General features: G+C 38.4%; 6 protein-coding genes and 1 long non-coding RNA gene across 8 annotated transcripts in view; 4 read left to right on the forward strand and 3 right to left on the reverse strand.

Moving 5' to 3' along the window:
• The window catches only part of LOC104718635, a gene marked incomplete at its 5' end in the record, with an annotated part of 16,049 nt that extends 9,852 nt beyond the window's left edge, over positions 1-6,197 (forward strand). Inside the window, 16 exon segments of the mRNA XM_019231016.1 lie at positions 154-207; positions 294-392; positions 461-613; positions 967-1,148; positions 1,238-1,756; positions 1,859-2,036; positions 2,129-2,265; positions 2,392-2,518; positions 2,921-3,142; positions 3,217-3,576; positions 3,795-3,953; positions 4,043-4,327; positions 4,603-4,821; positions 5,084-5,136; positions 5,288-5,396; positions 5,575-6,197. Coding sequence (XP_019086561.1) covers positions 154-207; positions 294-392; positions 461-613; positions 967-1,148; positions 1,238-1,756; positions 1,859-2,036; positions 2,129-2,265; positions 2,392-2,518; positions 2,921-3,142; positions 3,217-3,576; positions 3,795-3,953; positions 4,043-4,327; positions 4,603-4,821; positions 5,084-5,136; positions 5,288-5,396; positions 5,575-5,934 — 3,216 coding nt within the window.
• LOC104718637 (poly(U)-specific endoribonuclease-B-like) lies at positions 7,041-9,613 on the forward strand. 2 transcript variants are annotated; one of them, XM_010436416.2, is made up of 8 exons: positions 7,041-7,255; positions 7,355-7,435; positions 7,674-7,727; positions 7,960-8,016; positions 8,123-8,194; positions 8,296-8,904; positions 8,997-9,068; positions 9,173-9,613. In XM_010436416.2, exons 1-8 carry the CDS (start codon positions 7,139-7,141, stop codon positions 9,407-9,409), a joined length of 1,299 nt encoding a protein of 432 aa, XP_010434718.1. In that variant the 5' UTR covers positions 7,041-7,138; the 3' UTR covers positions 9,410-9,613. The 2 variants fall into 2 exon arrangements, with proteins under 2 accessions (XP_010434718.1, XP_010434719.1); XM_010436417.2 differs by having other exon boundaries at positions 7,969-8,016.
• On the reverse strand, positions 9,482-12,085 carry LOC109127018. The gene is made up of 2 exons (XR_002033712.1): positions 10,730-12,085; positions 9,482-9,560 (listed from the first exon to the last, which is right to left on the reverse strand). It is a non-coding gene; the product is annotated as an uncharacterized LOC109127018 (long non-coding RNA).
• LOC104718638 (beta-amylase 3, chloroplastic) lies at positions 12,112-14,391 on the forward strand. Its single transcript, XM_010436418.2, has 4 exons — positions 12,112-12,644; positions 12,743-12,953; positions 13,059-13,169; positions 13,313-14,391. Exons 1-4 carry the CDS (start codon positions 12,112-12,114, stop codon positions 14,102-14,104), a joined length of 1,647 nt encoding a protein of 548 aa, XP_010434720.1. The 3' UTR covers positions 14,105-14,391.
• Positions 14,429-15,043, reverse strand: LOC104718639. The gene is made up of 2 exons (XM_010436420.2): positions 14,851-15,043; positions 14,429-14,725 (listed from the first exon to the last, which is right to left on the reverse strand). Exons 1-2 carry the CDS (start codon positions 14,955-14,957, stop codon positions 14,617-14,619), a joined length of 216 nt encoding a protein of 71 aa, XP_010434722.1. The 5' UTR covers positions 14,958-15,043; the 3' UTR covers positions 14,429-14,616.
• LOC104718640 (putative small ubiquitin-related modifier 4) lies at positions 15,108-15,722 on the forward strand. Its single transcript, XM_010436421.1, has one exon. It carries the CDS (start codon positions 15,121-15,123, stop codon positions 15,523-15,525), a length of 405 nt encoding a protein of 134 aa, XP_010434723.1. The 5' UTR covers positions 15,108-15,120; the 3' UTR covers positions 15,526-15,722.
• Positions 15,803-18,593, reverse strand: LOC104718641. The gene is made up of 3 exons (XM_010436422.2): positions 17,322-18,593; positions 16,501-16,759; positions 15,803-16,348 (listed from the first exon to the last, which is right to left on the reverse strand). Exons 1-3 carry the CDS (start codon positions 18,446-18,448, stop codon positions 16,181-16,183), a joined length of 1,554 nt encoding a protein of 517 aa, XP_010434724.1. The 5' UTR covers positions 18,449-18,593; the 3' UTR covers positions 15,803-16,180.

Consider the following 19,783-nt stretch of genomic DNA (forward strand, 5'->3'; position numbering starts at 1 on the left):
AAGCAAACAAGAAAAGTTGGTCTTCCATTTCGAAACAAAAAGAATGACGAAGTAGTCCTGGAGGAGGTAACTGAAGAAGAGATATATGAAGGTCATACAATTGCTTCTACTTTGAATTTCAAACTTCTGGGCCTGTCAGTGTCTATATCTCAGTTTGGCAATCAGCAACATGGTCCTGCAAAAGATCTTTCTGCTCTTGGTGACATGGTCAGTTATGTATTAAATAAATTTGTTTCAGTTGACTAGTTTTCTCAAAAATTGAGTTTCGCTGACCATTGGCTTTATTTTAATAGGATGGATCTTTGGATGTTGATGCTTATGATCCCGATGGAAAATGCATGCGGCTATTTTTATCTACAAAACCTTGCACTTACCAGTCAGTTCCTACAAAGGTAACAAGCATTTTATTTTCGCGCGAGATCTTCTTTTTTATTACTTACTGACTCAAATTTATTTTCAGATCATATCTGTTCGACCATTCATGACTTTCACCAACAGGATCGGTGAAGACATATATATTAAACTGAACAGTGCAGATGAACCAAAAGTACTCCATGCTTACGATTCGAGGGTCTCCTTTGTTTTCCAGCCAAGTGGTAGAGATGAACTCCAGGTGAGCTGTCTTATCTTGTAGAATCGTCATCATTAGCTATTTCCCCATATTTTTCTTTAGTTACTGAGTTGCAAAACTGAGATTTAAAAACAAAACAAAAGAATGGTTATAGCTGTTATTTAAGGTGTCCGCTGGAGGCACGTAGCATGATATTTCTCAGTCAAACCAGTGAGACTTCTAGTAGCAGTAAATTTGAGTTTCAATGCAAGTCGATTATGCTCTATGTTGTTAGATGGTTTAACATATGCATACTTCCCTTGGGTACCACATATGTTTTCATTTTGAGAGGTAAGGGCATCTCTTTTTGTTTATGTTAATGATGTATCATCTACTTGTGCCATTCTTAATTTTAGGTCCGGTTAAGAGAAACAGAGTGGTCATTTCCCGTTCAAGTTACTCGAGAGGACACAATTGTTCTGGTATTAAAGAGTCACAATGGTGCACGGAGACTTGTGAAAGCAGAGATACGGGGATTTGAAGAAGGGTCACGTTTTATAGTTGTATTTCGACTTGGACCCAGCAACGGTCCTATGAGGTATCTTCTCTACAAGTAGCAGACATACATGCTTGTGAAACAATACAGTTTCCTTATCTCTTCCTTTTCTGTTAAACTTTTTAAACCAGGATTGAAAATAGATCAACTGTCAAAAGCGTCAGTGTTCGCCAATCTGGTTTTGATGAAGATTCGTGGATTTTGTTGGAACCCCTTACAACAGCAAATTTTGCTTGGGAAGATCCTTATGGTCAGAAATTCTTGGATGCTAAGGTTGAAAGTGATCACCGCTCTGACGTTTTCAAACTAGACATGGAAAAAGGTGTTGTGGATTCTGAATTGTTTAGGGAGTTAGAAATGAACTTTCATGTGCAAGAAATTGGTGATATCAAGATTGCTAGATTCACCGATGATGACAGTACTTCACAGAGTCCTAACGAAATCATATCTTTGACATCGGTTGGGAATCATGGATATTCTACTCCTCAGACACCTACAGAACACAAAACCACCACTCTGGAGTTCATAATTGAAATGGGACTAGTGGGGATCTCTCTTGTGGATCACATACCCAAAGAGTTATCATACTTTTACCTTGAAAGAGTTTTTGTATCTTACTCCACTGGGTATGATGAGGGAAGAACTAGCAGGTAACTTGAATATTAAAGTTTTTTTTTTCTTCTTATGTCTGTATTCATGTATAGATGGGATGATGGAACCGAATAATCAATATACTTTTGTATGGTTTCCAGGTTCAAAATCATTCTGGGCCATTTACAGATTGATAACCAGCTACCTCTAACTTTAATGCCAGTACTATTGGCACCAGATAACACCGGAGATAGTCATCAACCAGTGCTTAAGATGACAATTACAATGTGTAATGAAGAAACTGATGGCATTCAAGTGTATCCATATGTGTATGTACGGGTATGTTTCTAGTGAGGTTTATCACCATGGAGTCAAACATAACTTTGAGATACTATCTAAAGCACATGATGTATTTTCTACTCAATTGACAGGTGACAGATAATACCTGGCGACTAAACATTCACGAGCCTATCATTTGGGCGTCGGCTGACTTCTACAATAAGCTTCAGATGGACCGTCTCCCCAAAAGTTCTAGTGTCGCGCAAGTTGATCCTGAGATACATATAAAGTATTCTTTTCTTCTATAGAATTATACCTTCTCAGGGACAAAGTCCATACTGTTTGGCCCTTTTGGCATGCAAGTCGGGCAATTCCAAACTTAATTAATGTATTATTTTTTTTTTGTGATTTTCAGCCTCATAGATGTTTCGGAGGTAAGGCTAAAGGTCTCACTGGAAACAGCGCCAGCTCAGAGGCCTCACGGAATTCTTGGTGTTTGGAGCCCCATTTTATCCGCTGTTGGAAATGCATTCAAAATTCAGGTGATTGATTTTCCTTTGATGTTACTCCCCATTTATGAAATGAAATAGTGATTATAATCTTTCTCTTGGCGTTACCTCCTGCACAACCTGGTAATAGAACTAATTGTTGGGATACCTGGTTCCATTTCATAGGAGTCTAGTTCATGTGAGAACTGAGAACTAGTTGTATATTATGAATTGTTGAGCATGTGCGTTTAGAAGCCATGTTCGCTCTCGACTCCCAATACGGGATAAGTAGCGCAGACGATTTTTCTTGGACTATCATGGAACAACTTGGGGCTAAAAAGCGTTTCATTGCCTGACACCACAAGCTATTTCATCATTTTGCTGTAGTTAGAATTTAGTTCTAAAAGATAGAGAGCGCGAATGTTGCTAATGTTTCAAAACAATATCTACATTTAGGTCCATCTTAGGAGAGTAATGCACAGAGATCGGTTTATACGGAAAAGTTCGATCGTTCCAGCCATCGGGAATCGCATATGGAGAGATTTGATCCACAATCCCTTACATTTGATATTCTCAGTAGATGTTTTGGGTATGACTAGCTCAACACTAGCTTCTCTTAGCAAAGGGTTTGCTGAGCTTTCAACTGATGGTCAATTCCTGCAACTACGGGCAAAACAGGTATATATTTCTTACTATAATATTCAAATGATTACTTTGGCAGTATCCTTAAAAGAGGTCTGAATATGAATCAGGTTTGGTCGAGGAGGATCACCGGTGTAGGTGATGCATTTGTTCAAGGAACAGAAGCCCTAGCACAAGGTGTTGCCTTTGGGGTAACAGGAGTTGTTACAAAGCCTGTAGAGAGCGCTCGACAAAATGGAATTCTAGGGTTTGCCCATGGGGTAGGACGGGCTTTCCTAGGATTTATCGTACAACCAGTGAGTGGTGCATTAGATTTTTTCTCATTGACTGTTGATGGAATTGGAGCAAGTTGTACCAGATGTTTGGAGGTTTTGAGCAACAGGACCGCCTTGGAGAGAATTAGAAATCCCCGTGCTGTTCATGCTGATGGTATACTCAGGGAATATGATGAGAAGGAAGCTATAGGCCAGGTACTGGCTCAGCTTATTTTCTTGTCTACTAGTGAGACTTCATGACTACAAGTCTGACTACCCTATTATTTAAGATTTCAATCTTGTAGTTTTAAATTCAGGTCTCCTTATGCAATATGTTGTAGAATATTACAGCAAGCTTCAAACTTACATTCTTCTAGTCAAGCTTGCCACTCATGCTCGAAACTCTGAATTATGCTGGTTATATGGTTTTGCAGATGCTTCTTCACCTAGCAGAAGCAAGTAGGCATTTTGGCTGTACAGAAATATTCAGGGAACCCTCAAAATTCGCTTTGTCTGATTGCTACGAAGAGCATTTCCTTGTTCCATACAAACGCATTGTCATGGTGACCAACAAGAGAGTTGTGTTATTACAGGTTAAACCAACTAGAATACGATTTCACATGAAGGTTTTCCATTAGTGTCTTAAAATTATATTATAAGCTGACTTTTTGCTTATATTTAGTGCTCTGATATGGATAAGATGGATAAGAAACCCAGCAAGATCATGTGGGATGTGCCTTGGGAGGAACTTATGGCGTTAGAATTGGCAAAGGCAGGTAGCCAAAGGCCCTCGCATCTCATACTGCATCTCAAGAGTTTTCGCAAGTCAGAGATTTTTGCTCGGGTTATAAAGTGCAGCGTGCCAGAAGAATCAGATGGACTAGAACCTCAAGCTGTTAGAATCTGTTCAGTAGTGCGCAAAATGTGGAAAGCATATGAGTCTAACATGAAAAATCTTGTTCTCAAGGTTATTACTATCCCTACTCTACATATAGATATAGTTATAGATTTAATATTTTAATTAATTAATTTGGCTATAATTGAAGAGAAAATTACATTTGAAATGAATACTCCAAAATATGCTTTTGTCTTCTATTTTATAATAGTAAAAGACCCTAAAGCATGGTTTAACTGTTGTAGTTTATATTCCACATAACTTACTAACCAGTGTAAATTATGCTAGTATAGAGGCTTGTGCCAATGTAACACACACCTAATGAAATTTCTTTCTTCTTATTGCAGGTTCCTTCAAGCCAGAGGCATGTGTATTTTGCTTGGAATGAGGCTGATGGAAGAGACTCAAAAACATACAAAAACAAAGCTATTGTTAAATCGAGAGAACTTTCTTCTTCAAGCTCTGTCTCAGATGATAGAAAGCTTGTCAAACATAGTATCAACTTCTCAAAAATATGGAGTAGTGAGCGAGAATCTAAAGGTCGATGTTCTTTGTGTAAAAAGCAGGTAAAATCCTTTCTATATCTTTGAGCTTAAAAAGGGGTTGATCTGTGTGCAACCAACCAGTTAGGACAGAAATTTTCTGATTTTCTTGCCTTAGATTTTATTTCTTTCGATGACACTCGAAAATTGTGAGTTCTAGCTTGTTCTAGGAGGTGGAGACCAGGATCAACACCTCAAACCCTTGTCATCAATAGATGTCAATAATTCAACACCAGATCAATTGTTTTGACGTTTGCTTTACAATTATTTCCTTTTTCGCTTTCAGGATTCGGAGGATGGAGGAGTGTGCACTATCTGGAGACCCAGTTGTCCAGAGGGGTAAGTAAAGCCAAAAGAGATTTAAAATTCCAAAATAAAACTATTTATTATATATTGGTTATCTAGTAGTACCCTAACGGTGATGCTGTAGCTGCATTCCTCATTAAACCGTGTAAACTTAAACAGTTTTCGTCATTATTGTTTTTGCCAGATTCGTGTCAGTGGGTGATGTAGCTCATGTCGGTAGCCATCCCCCAAATGTTGCTGCTGTTTACAATAACTCCAATCGAGTGTTTGCACTTCCAGTGGGTTATGACCTCGTAGGTGCCTCTCATCAATTAATTTCACCCTGAATCCATTGCATTTAATCACACAACATTTTTAACCATGAACCCGTCTTATTAAGAGCACAGCATCCAAATTACGATAGAACGGAAACCAATCAAACCTGTGTATGTGTTTTTACCATGATACATAATATTGTTATTCCCCTCCCAGGTGTGGAGAAATTGCTTAGATGATTACGTAAATCCTGTATCGATCTGGCATCCGCGGGCTCCTGAGGGATTCATCTCTCCTGGATGTGTTGCAGTGGCTGGTTTCGTTGAGCCAGAGCTCAACACAGTCTATTGCATGCCAACGTCTCTGGCGGAGCAGACTGAGTTTGAGGAACAGAAGGTTTGGTCGGCACCTGACGCGTACCCATGGGCTTGTCACATTTACCAGGTTCGGAGTGATGCACTTCACTTCATGGCTCTGAGACAGACAAAAGAGGACTCTGACTGGAGAGCCGTTAGAGTTCGAGATGATTACAGATCCATGGAATCTGATTCGGCAAAGAATTTGCGTATAGAATGAGAAACTTATACTATTGGGAAACTATTGTAGGTTTGCAAACAAAAGAGGGCTTCTTTAGTTGGGTTTCATTTTATTGCGTGGAAGCGATTATATGTTGATTAAGTGTACAATTGTGGATAAAAATACAATACTTGTGCATTCTAGGGAGGATGTATTTGTACATTTTCTTGGTTAGAGAACTCAAAGCAGAGTTATGATTACATTGCGGTATATGCTTCTTAATTTCAGTAATCAACTAAAGGAAACAGAAGACCTTAATTTCATTGTTTCTTCTTTTATTGATGGAATATATTGTGCTCATATATCATTTTCTGTAAAAACAATAAAGTTAAAATTTTGAACCGAGATTTGTTAGTGTGAAGATTGAGTTATTGAACAGAAGAAACTCATTATCGTGTGTTGTGACGCTCTTCAAAACTGCGTTTGAGAATTTCAGGGTGATATTAATATATATTTTAATAGTTACATAAAGTTTTAAAACCTTGCGATTGTGGCCGGAACGTGCGGAGCTCTATATACACGACGCATGCACCATTAGAGAGAGAGAGATTCAAGCGCTACTTATCCCTTAAATTCTTCTCCAGTTACTAATACCCCTTAAGAATAAACAGCTCGTGTCGTGTGGGAGGAAATATAGGATCAAGATTTAGAGAGCTGCGCTAGTTATGCCATGAGTCAACTCTCTCTCTCTCTGTCTCTCTCTTGCATCGAAATTGAGATTTGAGAACAACAATTTATGAAACTTTTCCATTAGCGTAAGAAAATGAGAATATACTTCTCGTCATATTGAAATTTGAACGTCATTGTTAAGCATCACACAATATATAAAAACCTCCACTAAAACTAACTGAAACTATTGATATTTTTGTGGTGCAATTGTAAAGCTAGCTATAAAGCCTTTGCTAAAAATTAACGAACCAACCATTTTGTCGGAAGGAGTGGAACGACCATTACGAATGAGATCTGCACTGTCTTTTTAATAATAAGTCACGCACGCGCTTTGTCCCCATACAAATGGCAGAAATTGTGTAAGAGGCGCGTGTGGTGATGATAATCATACAGTATATAAAAGGTAAGTAAATAAAGCGACGTCGTCTTTATTATTCCAACTAAACCAATTCATCTGGATCACACAGCTCTCTCTCGACTCTCACACGGCAACAAACAAAACACTCTCCTTTCCTTGTGACTTGTGAGAGAGACAATGGACGGACTAATCAGGGGTTTGGTCGACGTGGCTATCGGAGGAAACGAACGTCGCGGTCGTGATGATGAAGACAACTCTACTAGGGACGAGAGATCCAGATCTTCTTGGGCTGATGTTCGTACACCATATCATCTTTTTTTGTTTTTCCCCTTTTTTTGAGGATTTGAATCTGATGAACGATTCATCTTCTTTTTTTTTTTCTGGATCTGACAGGTGGTTTCCGGTGAGGAGGAGGATCAGAATCGCGGAGGAGGATCGTCTCATCCTTCGCAAGGTCGACGCCAGAATGTAGAGGTAAGGAATCCAAAATTCAAATTTATGAATCTCGGAATTTCAATAGATAGTAGCTACAACATACGAATAGGTACAACTCGCAGTCAGTTGAATCCATAGTGACATCATTGGCATATTTTATTCTACTCTCTGCATTACTCCTTAGATTGTCTTTGATGAAATTAAAATAGCACTCAGTTGTTTTCAAGATCACCAAAATGTTGCATCTAAATGTCGCGTTTTCGTTTCTGGGGCGTAGGAAAATCAATGGGAGAATAAGGGAGAAAGGGTTCCCACAAGGCATCCACATAAGGTTTGGGATCACCAATACATTTTCAACTATTCAACTAAACGCATTTTGAGTTTCAGTGACAAATATATACTACTTAGCTAATCTTTGTGTACCAACCAACAATGGAACCACTCCAAGTGACAATTGAACCACTGTATTCAATTCTACTAAATAGATAATCTTGTGAAAAATGATAGTTATTGATCTCCAAAACAAGCCTTTTAATATACGGCATTTTGATTTTCCCACACATGAGGAACAGGAAGAGAATACCTATGCGGCTAAAGTCACCCAGCAGCAAGACTTCTCGGTGAGATTTAACTTCATTTACCCTTTACAGTAGATGATCTTGAAAAGACCTAATGTCAGTTTTAGCATGTTAAGGATCTAACGTTTGCATTTGATTCCAATTACAGGAGAGCCAGCAAGAGGACAATGACGGTTGGGAAACTGTAGGGAAAAAGAAACCTGCAAGGCAATCGCATAAGGTTTGAAATTGTGACACCAAGATGGAGTACTCCTAATCGTTGATTTCAACCATTCGTCCACTGATTTGATATGTGTTATCTCTCTCTCTCTCTCTCCACAGGTCCAGAAGGAGCAATGGCAAGATTACAAACTCCCAGCGAGTGAACAACACTACTCAGACGATGTTGAAACTCATGGAAACCTAGAACCCTCTCAACTGGAGCTCTCAGGTCTCTCAGAAGCATGCAACAAACTCTGGGAGCTCGATTCAAACCGCCTTGTTCCTGGAAACGATTATCAAATTGACTGTGGTGATGGGAAAAGGGTTCACGAGAGAGCCGACATGGCTGAAGGATTACTCTTCTCTTGGGTGAGCGATGAAGTCTTTAGAAAACCGACTTTCGCCAGATTCTGTTCGTTGCTTGACAACTATAACCCAAATGAAGGTTACAAAGAAGTAGTCACAGAAGAAGAGAGGCAAGAGCAATCAGCTTTCATTGAAGAAGTTAGCAGAACCGCTGTGATCAAGTACCTTCACAAGTACCTTGTGATCAAGGACGTTGCTCCTGGAAGCTACCAAGAGTTCAAGAGAATGTTGACAAGTCTCTGGTTCGATCTCTATGGCCGTGGAGGTACCTCTGGCTCTTCTTCTGCGTTTGAGCATGTCTTTGTTGGGGAGATCAAACAATCTGGTGGGGAACAGGTCTCTGGCTTCCATAACTGGCTTCAGGTAAGCCACTTTTTGTCCTCGCTGCCATGAATCCAAATCTCTAAACATTAAAGCTTACAAAAGATTAAAATTGAGGCTCTCTTTTATTGTAGTTTTACTTGGAGGAAGCCAAAGGAACTGTAGATTATCAAGGCTATATATTTCCCCGACGTCGCGGTGAAATTGTAAGTACCACAGCTTCATCCAATGCTACATATGTCCTCCAAACATATAAGTACTTCAGAACAGGTGACTAACCGAGAAATCACACTTTTTGATTCATCTGCAGCCTGATTCAGAGACTCAGTTGCTAACAATCCAATTCGAGTGGAACGGTGTTCTAAAATCAGTCTCAAGTACGTTAGTAGGAGTAAGTCCAGAGTTCGAGTTGGCTCTATACACAATGTGTTTCTTCATGGGCAGAGAAGAAAACCACATTCAGTTGGGTCCATACAATGTCAATGTCAAATGTTACCGACTTGGCAACAACCGTATTGGCTCAGCGTTCCCCATTGCAGAATCTTGAAACTTCTCTTGACTCTGAACTAAATATCTGCCTAATACTGTACTGAATTATTATTATTGTTGTTGTCAGATGTTTCTGTCTGCATGTGTCGACTTGAAATATCTTCTTGTGATATTTTCTTGGATATATATGGGAAACCATGTCTTACTTTCTGAAAATTATACAAACATAAGAGGAAATGTGAGAGAAAATATCTTCCAATAATTTCTATTTTGAAGAGATATTTTTTTGGTTTTGCTTATTGAATGTTCCACTTATCACATCACAAAGCAGGAAAATATCTTGGCGACAATGACAAACCGAAGCTGAACTGTTACACTCAATGTTCTGAATTATTTAGTTTTACAAGTTCAACTTAAGTCCAGACGATGATACTCAGTGACCATTGAGCTAACCATGAAACCAAGAAACAGCTGCTTTTTACAGTTTACATTAATAATATAGCAACTTAAGAATTAGCTTGACCTTTGCTTATAGAAACATTCACTCAGCCCTATCAAATTTACACATCTCAACCAAGAATGCTCACCAATGAGTTTTACCATTATTTTAAATCTAAACAAGACATCATGAGATCACACAATTTCTCACCCGAATCCTAGAAGATTCCTTACTATGGTGAAATTTAATGACAGAAAATTCAGAAGCCTAAATAAGATGTCGACCAAAAGAAGTGACGTGGGTAAAAATGAGAGAAATAAAAGAAGTTGGGTGGGTAATCAAGTATGTTACGTGGAGAGAAGATATCAACACATTTACAGAGAAACACTCAACGTTAAGGGACCAACCACACCACAACACAGATTTTGGAATTTTGCTGATGCTTGTGTGAAAACAGGTCCACAAGCTTTGTACTTTTTACATGATCAGTCCATAATAAAAAGTATTAACTTCTCAAGTCTTTCCATGGACAGAGATAATCAAGAAAAAGTATTAACTTCTTCACCTTAAAAAAATCTACGAAAATGAATATGAGATTCTTTCCTCAAAAGCTAATATCAACATCCACCCATTCTTTCACTCGTCACAATCATGATTTTCTTACAATGCTTACCTTAGTGTTTAGAGATATCTACAATCACAAAAAAGAGTCTGTGTCTGTTTCAAACTCTTGACCGCAAATGTCACAACATGCATATATCATTGTTAACAAAGCAAAACCAGAAAAACCAAGCATATGTATCATAGATACTTATATCAAGACATTACTATAGTCTTTGAATCAACAGTAAGGATTAATGATAGAGAATGAAAAAGTTCAAGACTTGTTTCTAACTTAAAGAAAAGAAAAAATAAACAATTAGGATTAGTAGAGCGTACCTGTTTGAGTCAATGTCCAATGTCGCCCCCGCCTTCTACACTTCTTAGCCTTCTGAATAAAAAGCACAAGCCAAAATGAGAAGGTGCCAAAGGTGATAAGGATCCATTCCTACCATTCAAAATATTAATGGTGGGAATTAGAAACAAGAGAAAACTAAACTCCTTGATGAGGAAATAGCCAAAACCCGCAATCTTCATCACCTGAATAAAGACCAAACTGTCACTTTCAATGAGTCATCAAGAAAAAGAGAGAGAGAGAAAGATTCTCTAATAACATTTGCAGTCGACAAGGATTCTAATGCATCAAAAGCATCTCCAATAAAAACAACAAACACTTGAAACTCACATGTGTAATAAACAAGATCAAAGCCTTACTTATTAAGCATTCCATACACTACTGGTCACCTTTTGACAAATGAGCTAAATCAACATAGTGTCAATTTCAGTGGAGCACATTGAACACAAATCTACAAGGTCTCTTAATACATGAAAGTCTTGTCGTCTCGGTATAACAACATATTGCAGATATAAACAGAATGCAGCTAGGCACTTCAAATGGAAAATTTGTCAAGAAATCTAAACTCTACATATAATTTGGCAGAATAACATAACCAGGCAAGACAAATCAGAAAAAACATATCAATGGGTATGATAGGAAAAAAAAGTTCACAATGAACGAGGCCATGAGAGGAAATTTCAAAGAAAATAAATTAGCTTTTATTAGAAGTCTATGAGTCAATGAACCTGTCTGCTGCTTAGTTGGAAAACATAAACCTTACAGGAAAGTCCAACAAGGAGAAAAAAGCAAAGTTATAGCCACCACAAGAAATTTCATGCTAAAAAAAGAAAAAAAAAATCCTAGCAACTTATCTTCTTATTCAAATTAAAATCAATAGGTCTTAAGAATTTTCAGCCACACGAACCATGTGTTCAAAGCCAAAGGTGAGCAGGAAAACTTATAGTTTATCACTTTATCTACATTACCAAGAGAACAATAAAAAAACAACATTATTCTCAAGGAATTATCTTTAATTAAAACTGCAGGAATAATTTACCAACAATTAAAAAACTTTACTAAAACTAAAATATCTTCATTTGTAACTACTGAAGTGACATTTATACTTTTTTCACTCTGATAGGTGTAAGAACCGTGTGATAAGTGAAAAAACAAAAAAAAAAAACTAAAGTTAGCAACCTTTTGTGATATTTTCTCTCCACTTTTTGAAGGTTTGTCCCCAAATCACAGCCAATCAATATTCTTTATAAATGTAAACACACAAACAGCATCAACTATCAAACACATACAGCATCTTCTTCTCCCAAACACCAACAACTCTTCTCTCTATCTTCATCTCTCAACAAGAGAAAGAAAAAAGAAAGCTATGGAGTTGACACTGAATTCCTCAAGTTCTCTTATCAAACGCAAAGATGCCAAGAATTCCAGAAACCAAGAAAGTTCCTCTAACAACATGACCTTTGCGAAGATGAGGCCGCCAACATATCAGTTCCAAGCAAAGAACTCGGTGAAGGAAATGAAGTTCACTCATGAGAAGACCTACTCGCCAGAAAATGAAACCACTGAGAGATGGGAGAAGCTCCATGTTCTCTCATACCCACACCCCAAGAGCGACTCTAGTGTTCCGGTGTTTGTCATGTTACCGCTTGACACGGTAACAATGTCAGGGCATTTGAACAAACCAAGAGCCATGAACGCCAGTTTGATGGCTCTTAAAGGAGCTGGTGTGGAAGGTGTAATGGTGGATGCTTGGTGGGGACTGGTAGAGAAAGATGGACCTATGAAGTATAACTGGGATGGCTATGCGGAGCTGATTCAAATGGTTCAAAAGAACGGTCTCAAACTCCAGGTCGTTATGTCTTTCCATCAATGTGGAGGAAACGTCGGAGACTCTTGCAGGTAATGAAGCAACTTTAGTTTCCCCTCGAATTAGATCTCTGTCTCTCATTTCTAGCTTAGTTAATCCTCTATATTGTTTTCTCTCTCTTAAAATCTAGTATCCCGTTGCCCCCATGGGTACTTAAAGAAGTCAGCAAGAACCCTGATCTTGTCTACACAGACAAATCTGGTAGAAGGAACCCTGAGTATATCTCCTTGGGATGTGATTCTGTGCCTGTCCTTAGAGGAAGAACACCTATCCAGGTCTACTCAGATTTCATGAGGAGCTTCCGTGAAAGATTCGATAATCACATCGGAGGAGTTATTGCGGTAAGCAGAAATCTAGACTACTAAAGAAAACAAATCAAATTCACATTAGATATGAGCAGTACAGACAGTGACCTAAGCTAATTGTATCATCATCACATATTGCAGGAAATTCAAGTGGGAATGGGACCTTGTGGAGAATTGAGATACCCATCATACCCTGAAAGCAACGGGACCTGGAGATTTCCCGGAATTGGAGAGTTCCAGTGCTACGACAAGGTATTTTAAACTAGCAGAAAAAGCCTTAATATTCATAAGAACATTAGGCATGAGATTAGACAAATACCAGAGAGATCATGTATACTTATGCTTACTTAATACTCCATATGCTTCTTCTAAGAAATTATGCTTCTTGATTGCAGTATATGAAATCTTCACTTCAAGCATATGCTGAATCAATCGGGAAAACTAACTGGGGAACAAGTGGACCTCATGATGCCGGCGAGTACAAGAACCTCCCAGAAGAGACTGAATTCTTCAGAAGAGACGGAACATGGAATAGCGAGTATGGAAAGTTTTTCATGGAATGGTACTCCGGAAAGCTACTAGAACACGGAGACCAACTCCTATCTTCAGCAAAAGGAATCTTTCAAGGATCCGGAGCAAAGCTATCAGGAAAGGTAGCCGGAATTCACTGGCACTACAACACCAGGTCACACGCAGCTGAGCTAACAGCTGGATACTACAACACAAGGAACCATGACGGGTATCTACCAATAGCTAAGATGTTCAACAAACATGGGGTTGTGCTTAACTTCACCTGCATGGAGATGAAAGATGGGGAGCAACCCGAGCACGCAAACTGCTCACCAGAAGGTCTGGTAAAGCAAGTACAGAACGCAACAAGGCAGGCTGGAACGGACCTAGCAGGGGAGAATGCGCTAGAACGATATGACTCGAGCGCATTCGGACAAGTGGTAGCAACAAATAGGTCAGATTCCGGAAACGGGTTAACCGCATTTACTTACCTAAGAATGAACAAGCGGTTATTTGAGGGTCAAAATTGGCAGCAGTTAGTGGAGTTTGTTAAGAACATGAAGGAAGGTGGCCATGGGAGGAGACTCTCAGAAGAAGACACAACTGGAAGTGACCTTTATGTTGGATTTGTCAAAGGCAGGATCGCTGAGAATGTCGAGGAGGCTGCTCTAGTGTAATTCTCCCACATAGGTACATATAGTGTGGTCTATTGTTGCATTGTATTCCTAAATCTGCTAAATAAATAAATAGAGAGATGAGAGTGACCAAAGAAAAAAGCAAAGATAAAACCAGTAGAGTGTTAAAGCTATAGATTTGCACAATTCTGGATTAGAGTCGGAGCAAAGAGAAGCCAAAAAATGAAGATGATGTACACTTAGATTGCAGTTAGAACTGTGTATCCTATTGAGTTTTCCTTGTACATCTTCACACTCTTTATCTCTAATAATATTTGCATTGTTTTTTTCTCTTAAAATCTTATCTCAATCAATATGCATCACTCCTTCAAACAATTTCATAGTTAAATTAACTCATGAACACATCGTTTATACAACAATTGCTCAAAAATCATGAACACTCGAGAAATCGTAAGTGACATAAATGGAAAATTTCACGGGGAGATGAATCGAAATCGGAAACTAACTTAGCAACACAGATAACGAAAGCGCCTGGAGAAATCGGAATGCCTAACTCAGGAATGTGGTGGAGTAGAATCAGAATTGGAACCTCCACGACGGAGCTCTTCGATTAAACCGCCGAGCTCTTTCCTCGCGGACTCTCTACCAAACATGAATCCATACCTGGAAAGCGAATAAAAAGAGACTGTATAAACCCTAAAATAGAAGACATGGAGAGAGAGAGAGAAGAAACGAGAAATTACGAAGAGGAACTAGCTAGTGGGAGAGATGAAAATTAAATCACTCACCAGCAAGAGACGGCGGAGAATACGCCGGAGATTGCAACCGTTTGGATCAACGAGAACGATTTCTGCATTTTTCTGTGACTGTTTGGGGGAATTTTCCGATAAATCATTCCTTTCTCCTTAGGATTAAAAAAAAGAGTAAGAGCGGGAGAGAATCACTTGATGGGTCTGAGCTAATATGTGAGCCCAGCCCATTTAAGTAATGTTCGATCTCTTAACTCGTTTATTTGACCCTTTTGTCGTAATTGTGTCATACTGTTAGCCAAGAAAAAAATGTCCGAAGAAGGTAGCCAAGTCGGCGACAACGCTTCAACCCTGCAATCGAAGGTGCGATCTGAGACAACTCGTCCAAGGATCGCTCCTTATATTCTGAGCAAAGTTTATGAAATAAGTAAGGTGAAGAAAGAAGGGGAAAAGCCTAAAGTTGCCTCGGAGTCGTCTACCCATGTTACCCTAAACGTCAAGGGTCAGGACGAGGAAGGGGTTCGAGTGTTTAAGGTGAGAAGGAACGCTAAGTTGCTTAGGTTGATGGAACATTACACCGAAATGAGAGGCGTCGAGTGGAACACATTTGGCTTTCTGTTGGATGGTTCTAGGATTCGAGAGTATCATACACCGGATGAGCTGGAGCTTAAGGATGGAGATGAAATTGACGCAATGCAGTGCTGTATCAACTAAGTGGTTCTGCTTCATCTTCTATATAATATTTACAGTTCAAGTTTTTATGGTGTGGCTGTTATATAGTACGCAGATTCAGATTTCTAGTTTCATGTTATATATATAACCACTCCCGAATGTTAATATGTATGACCCTTTTTGTTGTACTTGAACCTAGGCATAGACCAGATATATTTAATCTTCTAAAGTTGATTGTATTTGGAATTCTCATTTTCATGTCATTGTCATCTTCTATCTAAGGAAAACTAGTAAAAAGAGGTGTTATTTTCACACGTTGTAAAAGTAAGACAATTATTTTGTTGCTTCTCTTACATGGGTTACGCTTGTTACAAAGATTTTTTGTTAACACACAACATTGCTTACTCTTCAACAACCTATGTACAGTTTAAACTTTAAAGCCAGCCTGCTCATAAAACAAGTGGGAGGAAAAGAAAAAGTAAACCTGTATTGCTTGCTCCATAGCCAGATCTCTTACTTATTACTTATGAGATCTCGACATTGGTTCCAAGTGGTTCACCTTCAAGAAAATCTCCATGGAGATTGCGAATTCTGTTGACTGTGTTCTCTAGACGTCTCTCTTTAACTCTTGTGTCTTTCGGAGAAGTTCAAGGTATGGTCATGACTGCGATTATGTCAAAATCTTTGCCACAGGAACTCACAAAGGATCGTCCCCACTACTACAATGAAATGTTTGGGTTTGGACAGCCTTCGTAGCAGCAACTCTGGCAGCATTTGCTGCTCGGTTTGCGACCATCACTGCTCTGTTCACTCTCTCTTCAACTTTCACAACTTCACGTGCTTTATCGGCTGCTTTCCTTGCTTGCTGTGGATCAAAGAGAGAGAGGGACAAGGATCAAATCTCAGTGGGTGTTTATGTTCAAATTCCTTACAAATGCAATATCTTCAGGAGATGAACAAAATTAATAGTACGTAACTTAATAAATATGAGCAAGAGTAAGATAGATTATAAGATACCTGGACAGTGTCGAGAACCTTGGAATGACTGATGGAAAACGATGAATCAGGACGAGTGGTCTGCTCGGTAGGACAGCTGAGAACTCCGTCTTCCCAATGGCCTGCCTGTGTCTCACCATTCCTGAACGTGTACATACCAAGCCCTTGCCTTCTCCCCTCATGCCAAGCTCCTTCATACCGATGCCCGTTTCCAAATTGATACACTCCAAAACCATGCATCCTGTCTGCAAAATACTCCCCAGCATATGTATCACCATTTCTGCAAGAGAGATGTGGCTTAAGTCAGATAGGTCTATCACTTAATAAGAGAAGACAGTGATGAATGCAATTGTATAAATCCAAGCTCAAGTCAGCAACAAATAAGCTTGAGCCTTAATTCCTCCTAGACTTATTATTTTCTGAAACATAAGAATAAACGTGGCTAGGGAAGAAGACAGACAACAACAAAAAACTTTTGGTTGAAATGCAATATGAACTGAAAGCCAGAATCTTTCAAAGAGTAATCTCATGCAATTACTAATTCCAGTAACAATCAAGCTTCATAAAGGGTGAGAGACGCCAACAATAGATGGTATTAGACAGTACAACAATCTATCAAGAACTCAAGACTGAAAGCCATAAACTTTAAGAACATCCCACGAGCAGCATAGACATGAACCTAAACAGAGCATCATAAAAAGTAGAAGTAAAGCCTTAACTTTTCAGAAACCACACTTACTTCAATTTCAAACCAGTCGCACTAAAACGTCAATAGCATATGACTAAAAACTTCACCCTAAGCTAAACCATTTCTGCAAAAGTAGAAACTGAAGATATCTCACCTGAAATGATAATGTCCAAGACCATGTTTGACACCCCATTTAAACTCTCCAACAAAACGACTACCATCCTCAGAGGTATACACACCACAGCCATGGCTCTGTCCATTAGACCACTCACCAGCATACACATCCCCTGTATAAAACCTGTAGATTCCAGTTCCATGTCTCATCCCTTGCCTGTATTGACCTCGGTACCTACTTCCTTTAGCCCAAGTTTCTACTCCATATCCATCATATTTCCCATCAATCCAATCCCCTTCGTATTTACCCTTCATAGAATAGTAATAAACTCCACTCCCTGAACACTTCCCTCGATGAAACTCTCCCTCGTAAACATCACCAGAGCTGTACTTCTGAACCCATGAGCCAGAGTTAGTCTTCTTCTCAGTCACAGGCTTCGACCCAATTGACCAAACAACATGTTTAGTACTCTCCTGAGATGTAGACGAGGATCTGGTAGGGGTAAGCTTGAGAGACAGCAACCGAGCGATAATCAAACGAATCGATGGTAAATGAGGAAGAGCGAATTTGAGAGAGATCGAGAGTACGAAAGAAAAAGCGATAATCGAAAATACGAAAAGAAGGAAGAATCTGAAACTAATCAACAAGAAGAAGATGTAAAGAGGAGGAACAGAGAGAAGAAGTAAGAAACGAAGATGGAAACATATCAAACGGACTCTAAGAACATGACGGAGAAGCTTCTGATTAGTCGCCGATGGGATCGATGGAAGAGATGAAGAGAACCACGACAAAAGATACGACGGACAATAAGACGAAATCGAACCAAAGCTTCCGCGTTGCCTTCTGAAATCGTCAACGTTGAAGGGATAAGAAGATCGAGCCGCCGCCGCCGCCGTAACCACCACAGGTCTCTTAGAAGTAAGATTCCGAGAAGACGAATCTGGGATTTCAACCGTCAGATGATGACGGCTCTGAGCTTGTTGAACTTGATTGTTGAAAACACTGAACCCACCAATGTCAGGGGTGAGAATCTCAGGTACCTGAAGAGGACGATGATGATGTTTAATCTTAGGTTTGGGATCCGAATCGGAGGAAGTAGGTAAACAACCGGCGGTTTCTTTTCCGATGTACCGCCGTTCTGCTACAGTTGAATTTTTCAGATGCATTTACATACAGAATCTGGAGATTGAGAGATTAGGGTTTCTTTAACAAAATTAGGGTTTCTGTGATCTCAAAGAGACAGTATTGCTTTTTTGTTGTTGTTGTTGGGTTCCCTTTAAACTGTGTTTCTCTAGTTTTCAGGAAATGATGAAGAACGAGCTCAGTTTTGAAGCTAAGGTAAAGATAGCTTAGTTAAATAAAGCCCTCGTGTTTTGGTTTTATTTACAGATATTGCCATTCGTTTGCCTCCCACTTGATCCTCAAGTTTAGTTTTTAATAATGTGAGATTAGTTAAATCTCTTTCGTCATTTATCAAGAGAGTATTATTCTCTAAGATACCCCAAAAGACTCTATTTTAGTTTAATTAATTTAAACTAATATACTTAGCGATTCAATGTTCTTCAAACATTTAATGCCGTACATAAATTTTAAAAATTCAAAGTCTTTAAACTTTCCTACGAGTATTAAAAGTGGTACTATTCTAGGTAACTAATTGTTGTGTCAATTGCTTGTAGAAATGGCAAGAAAATGAACTTTAATTATGTTTATCCGGATGGTTTTTTGTTGAATTGAGACTTCTTGTTTTGCTTGTACGGTCCAAATTCTACGTGTCTGCCATTAGCATTACAAACATTACCCTTTTCATGATTTTAATTATTATTTATTGATTATTGATATCGTTTTAAGCAAACATTATACATAAAAATTATATATATATATATATATATATATATAACCTTCAAGTCAGCCAATATTTAGCATGCATAATTCTAATGTTTTTAGGTAATGGTCTCATCTCGATAAATAATCATTTATTTTCAACAACTTGTTTTATTCTCTTTGTATCCAAAATACAATTATTTGATTCATAACCAATTCATTGTATTTTTCCTATATAGTATATTATTATATTTTACATAACTACATATACATTTTTTTTTTTTGACGATCAACTACATATACATAATTATAATGAGAAGTATTGTTCTTATATAAATAAGTGCGATCTAACAAAAGTTGTTTTCTTTTGACATTTGTTTGATTCTCGCCGTAGAGCAATTAGATTATTCAAGAAGTGAGGTCACACAAGAAATATCCCATATAGTTTAACAAAAAATATATTTAAATAATAAGAAAAAGGTTCTTAAATATAATTAACAATTAAACAACTAAACTGAAAAAAAAAAAAAAAAAAAAACCTCACTCATAAACTCATACCTAAACTAGAGAAAGTCCAACTATGATTAAGATGTAATTTCAACTCTCGTGTATTTAAATCTATCATTATATTTGTAAATAATAATAGACCTTAATAAATAATTAACTTTAAAAAGTACTAT

This window comes from Camelina sativa, chromosome 10 (assembly GCF_000633955.1).
Source record: "Camelina sativa cultivar DH55 chromosome 10, Cs, whole genome shotgun sequence".
NCBI lineage: Eukaryota > Viridiplantae > Streptophyta > Magnoliopsida > Brassicales > Brassicaceae > Camelina > Camelina sativa.

Coding starts and splice junctions, on each gene's coding strand:
- LOC104718638 (XM_010436418.2), top strand. CDS start 12,112: ATGGAGTTGACACTGAATTCCTCAAGTTCTCTTATCAAACGCAAAGAT. Junction 12,645..12,742: donor AACGTCGGAGACTCTTGCAG/GTAATGAAGCAA, acceptor CTTAAAATCTAG/TATCCCGTTGCCCCCATGGG. Junction 12,954..13,058: donor ACATCGGAGGAGTTATTGCG/GTAAGCAGAAAT, acceptor CACATATTGCAG/GAAATTCAAGTGGGAATGGG.
- LOC104718641 (XM_010436422.2), bottom strand. CDS start 18,448: ATGCATCTGAAAAATTCAACTGTAGCAGAACGGCGGTACATCGGAAAA. Junction 16,760..17,321: donor CTTGGACATTATCATTTCAG/GTGAGATATCTT, acceptor TCTCTCTTGCAG/AAATGGTGATACATATGCTG. Junction 16,349..16,500: donor AGGTTCTCGACACTGTCCAG/GTATCTTATAAT, acceptor TTTGATCCACAG/CAAGCAAGGAAAGCAGCCGA.
- LOC104718639 (XM_010436420.2), bottom strand. CDS start 14,957: ATGATTTATCGGAAAATTCCCCCAAACAGTCACAGAAAAATGCAGAAA. Junction 14,726..14,850: donor TTCTCCGCCGTCTCTTGCTG/GTGAGTGATTTA, acceptor TTCGCTTTCCAG/GTATGGATTCATGTTTGGTA.
- LOC104718637 (XM_010436416.2), top strand. CDS start 7,139: ATGGACGGACTAATCAGGGGTTTGGTCGACGTGGCTATCGGAGGAAAC. Junction 7,728..7,959: donor CCACAAGGCATCCACATAAG/GTTTGGGATCAC, acceptor TTTCCCACACAT/GAGGAACAGGAAGAGAATAC. Junction 8,017..8,122: donor CCCAGCAGCAAGACTTCTCG/GTGAGATTTAAC, acceptor TTCCAATTACAG/GAGAGCCAGCAAGAGGACAA.
- LOC104718640 (XM_010436421.1), top strand. CDS start 15,121: ATGTCCGAAGAAGGTAGCCAAGTCGGCGACAACGCTTCAACCCTGCAA.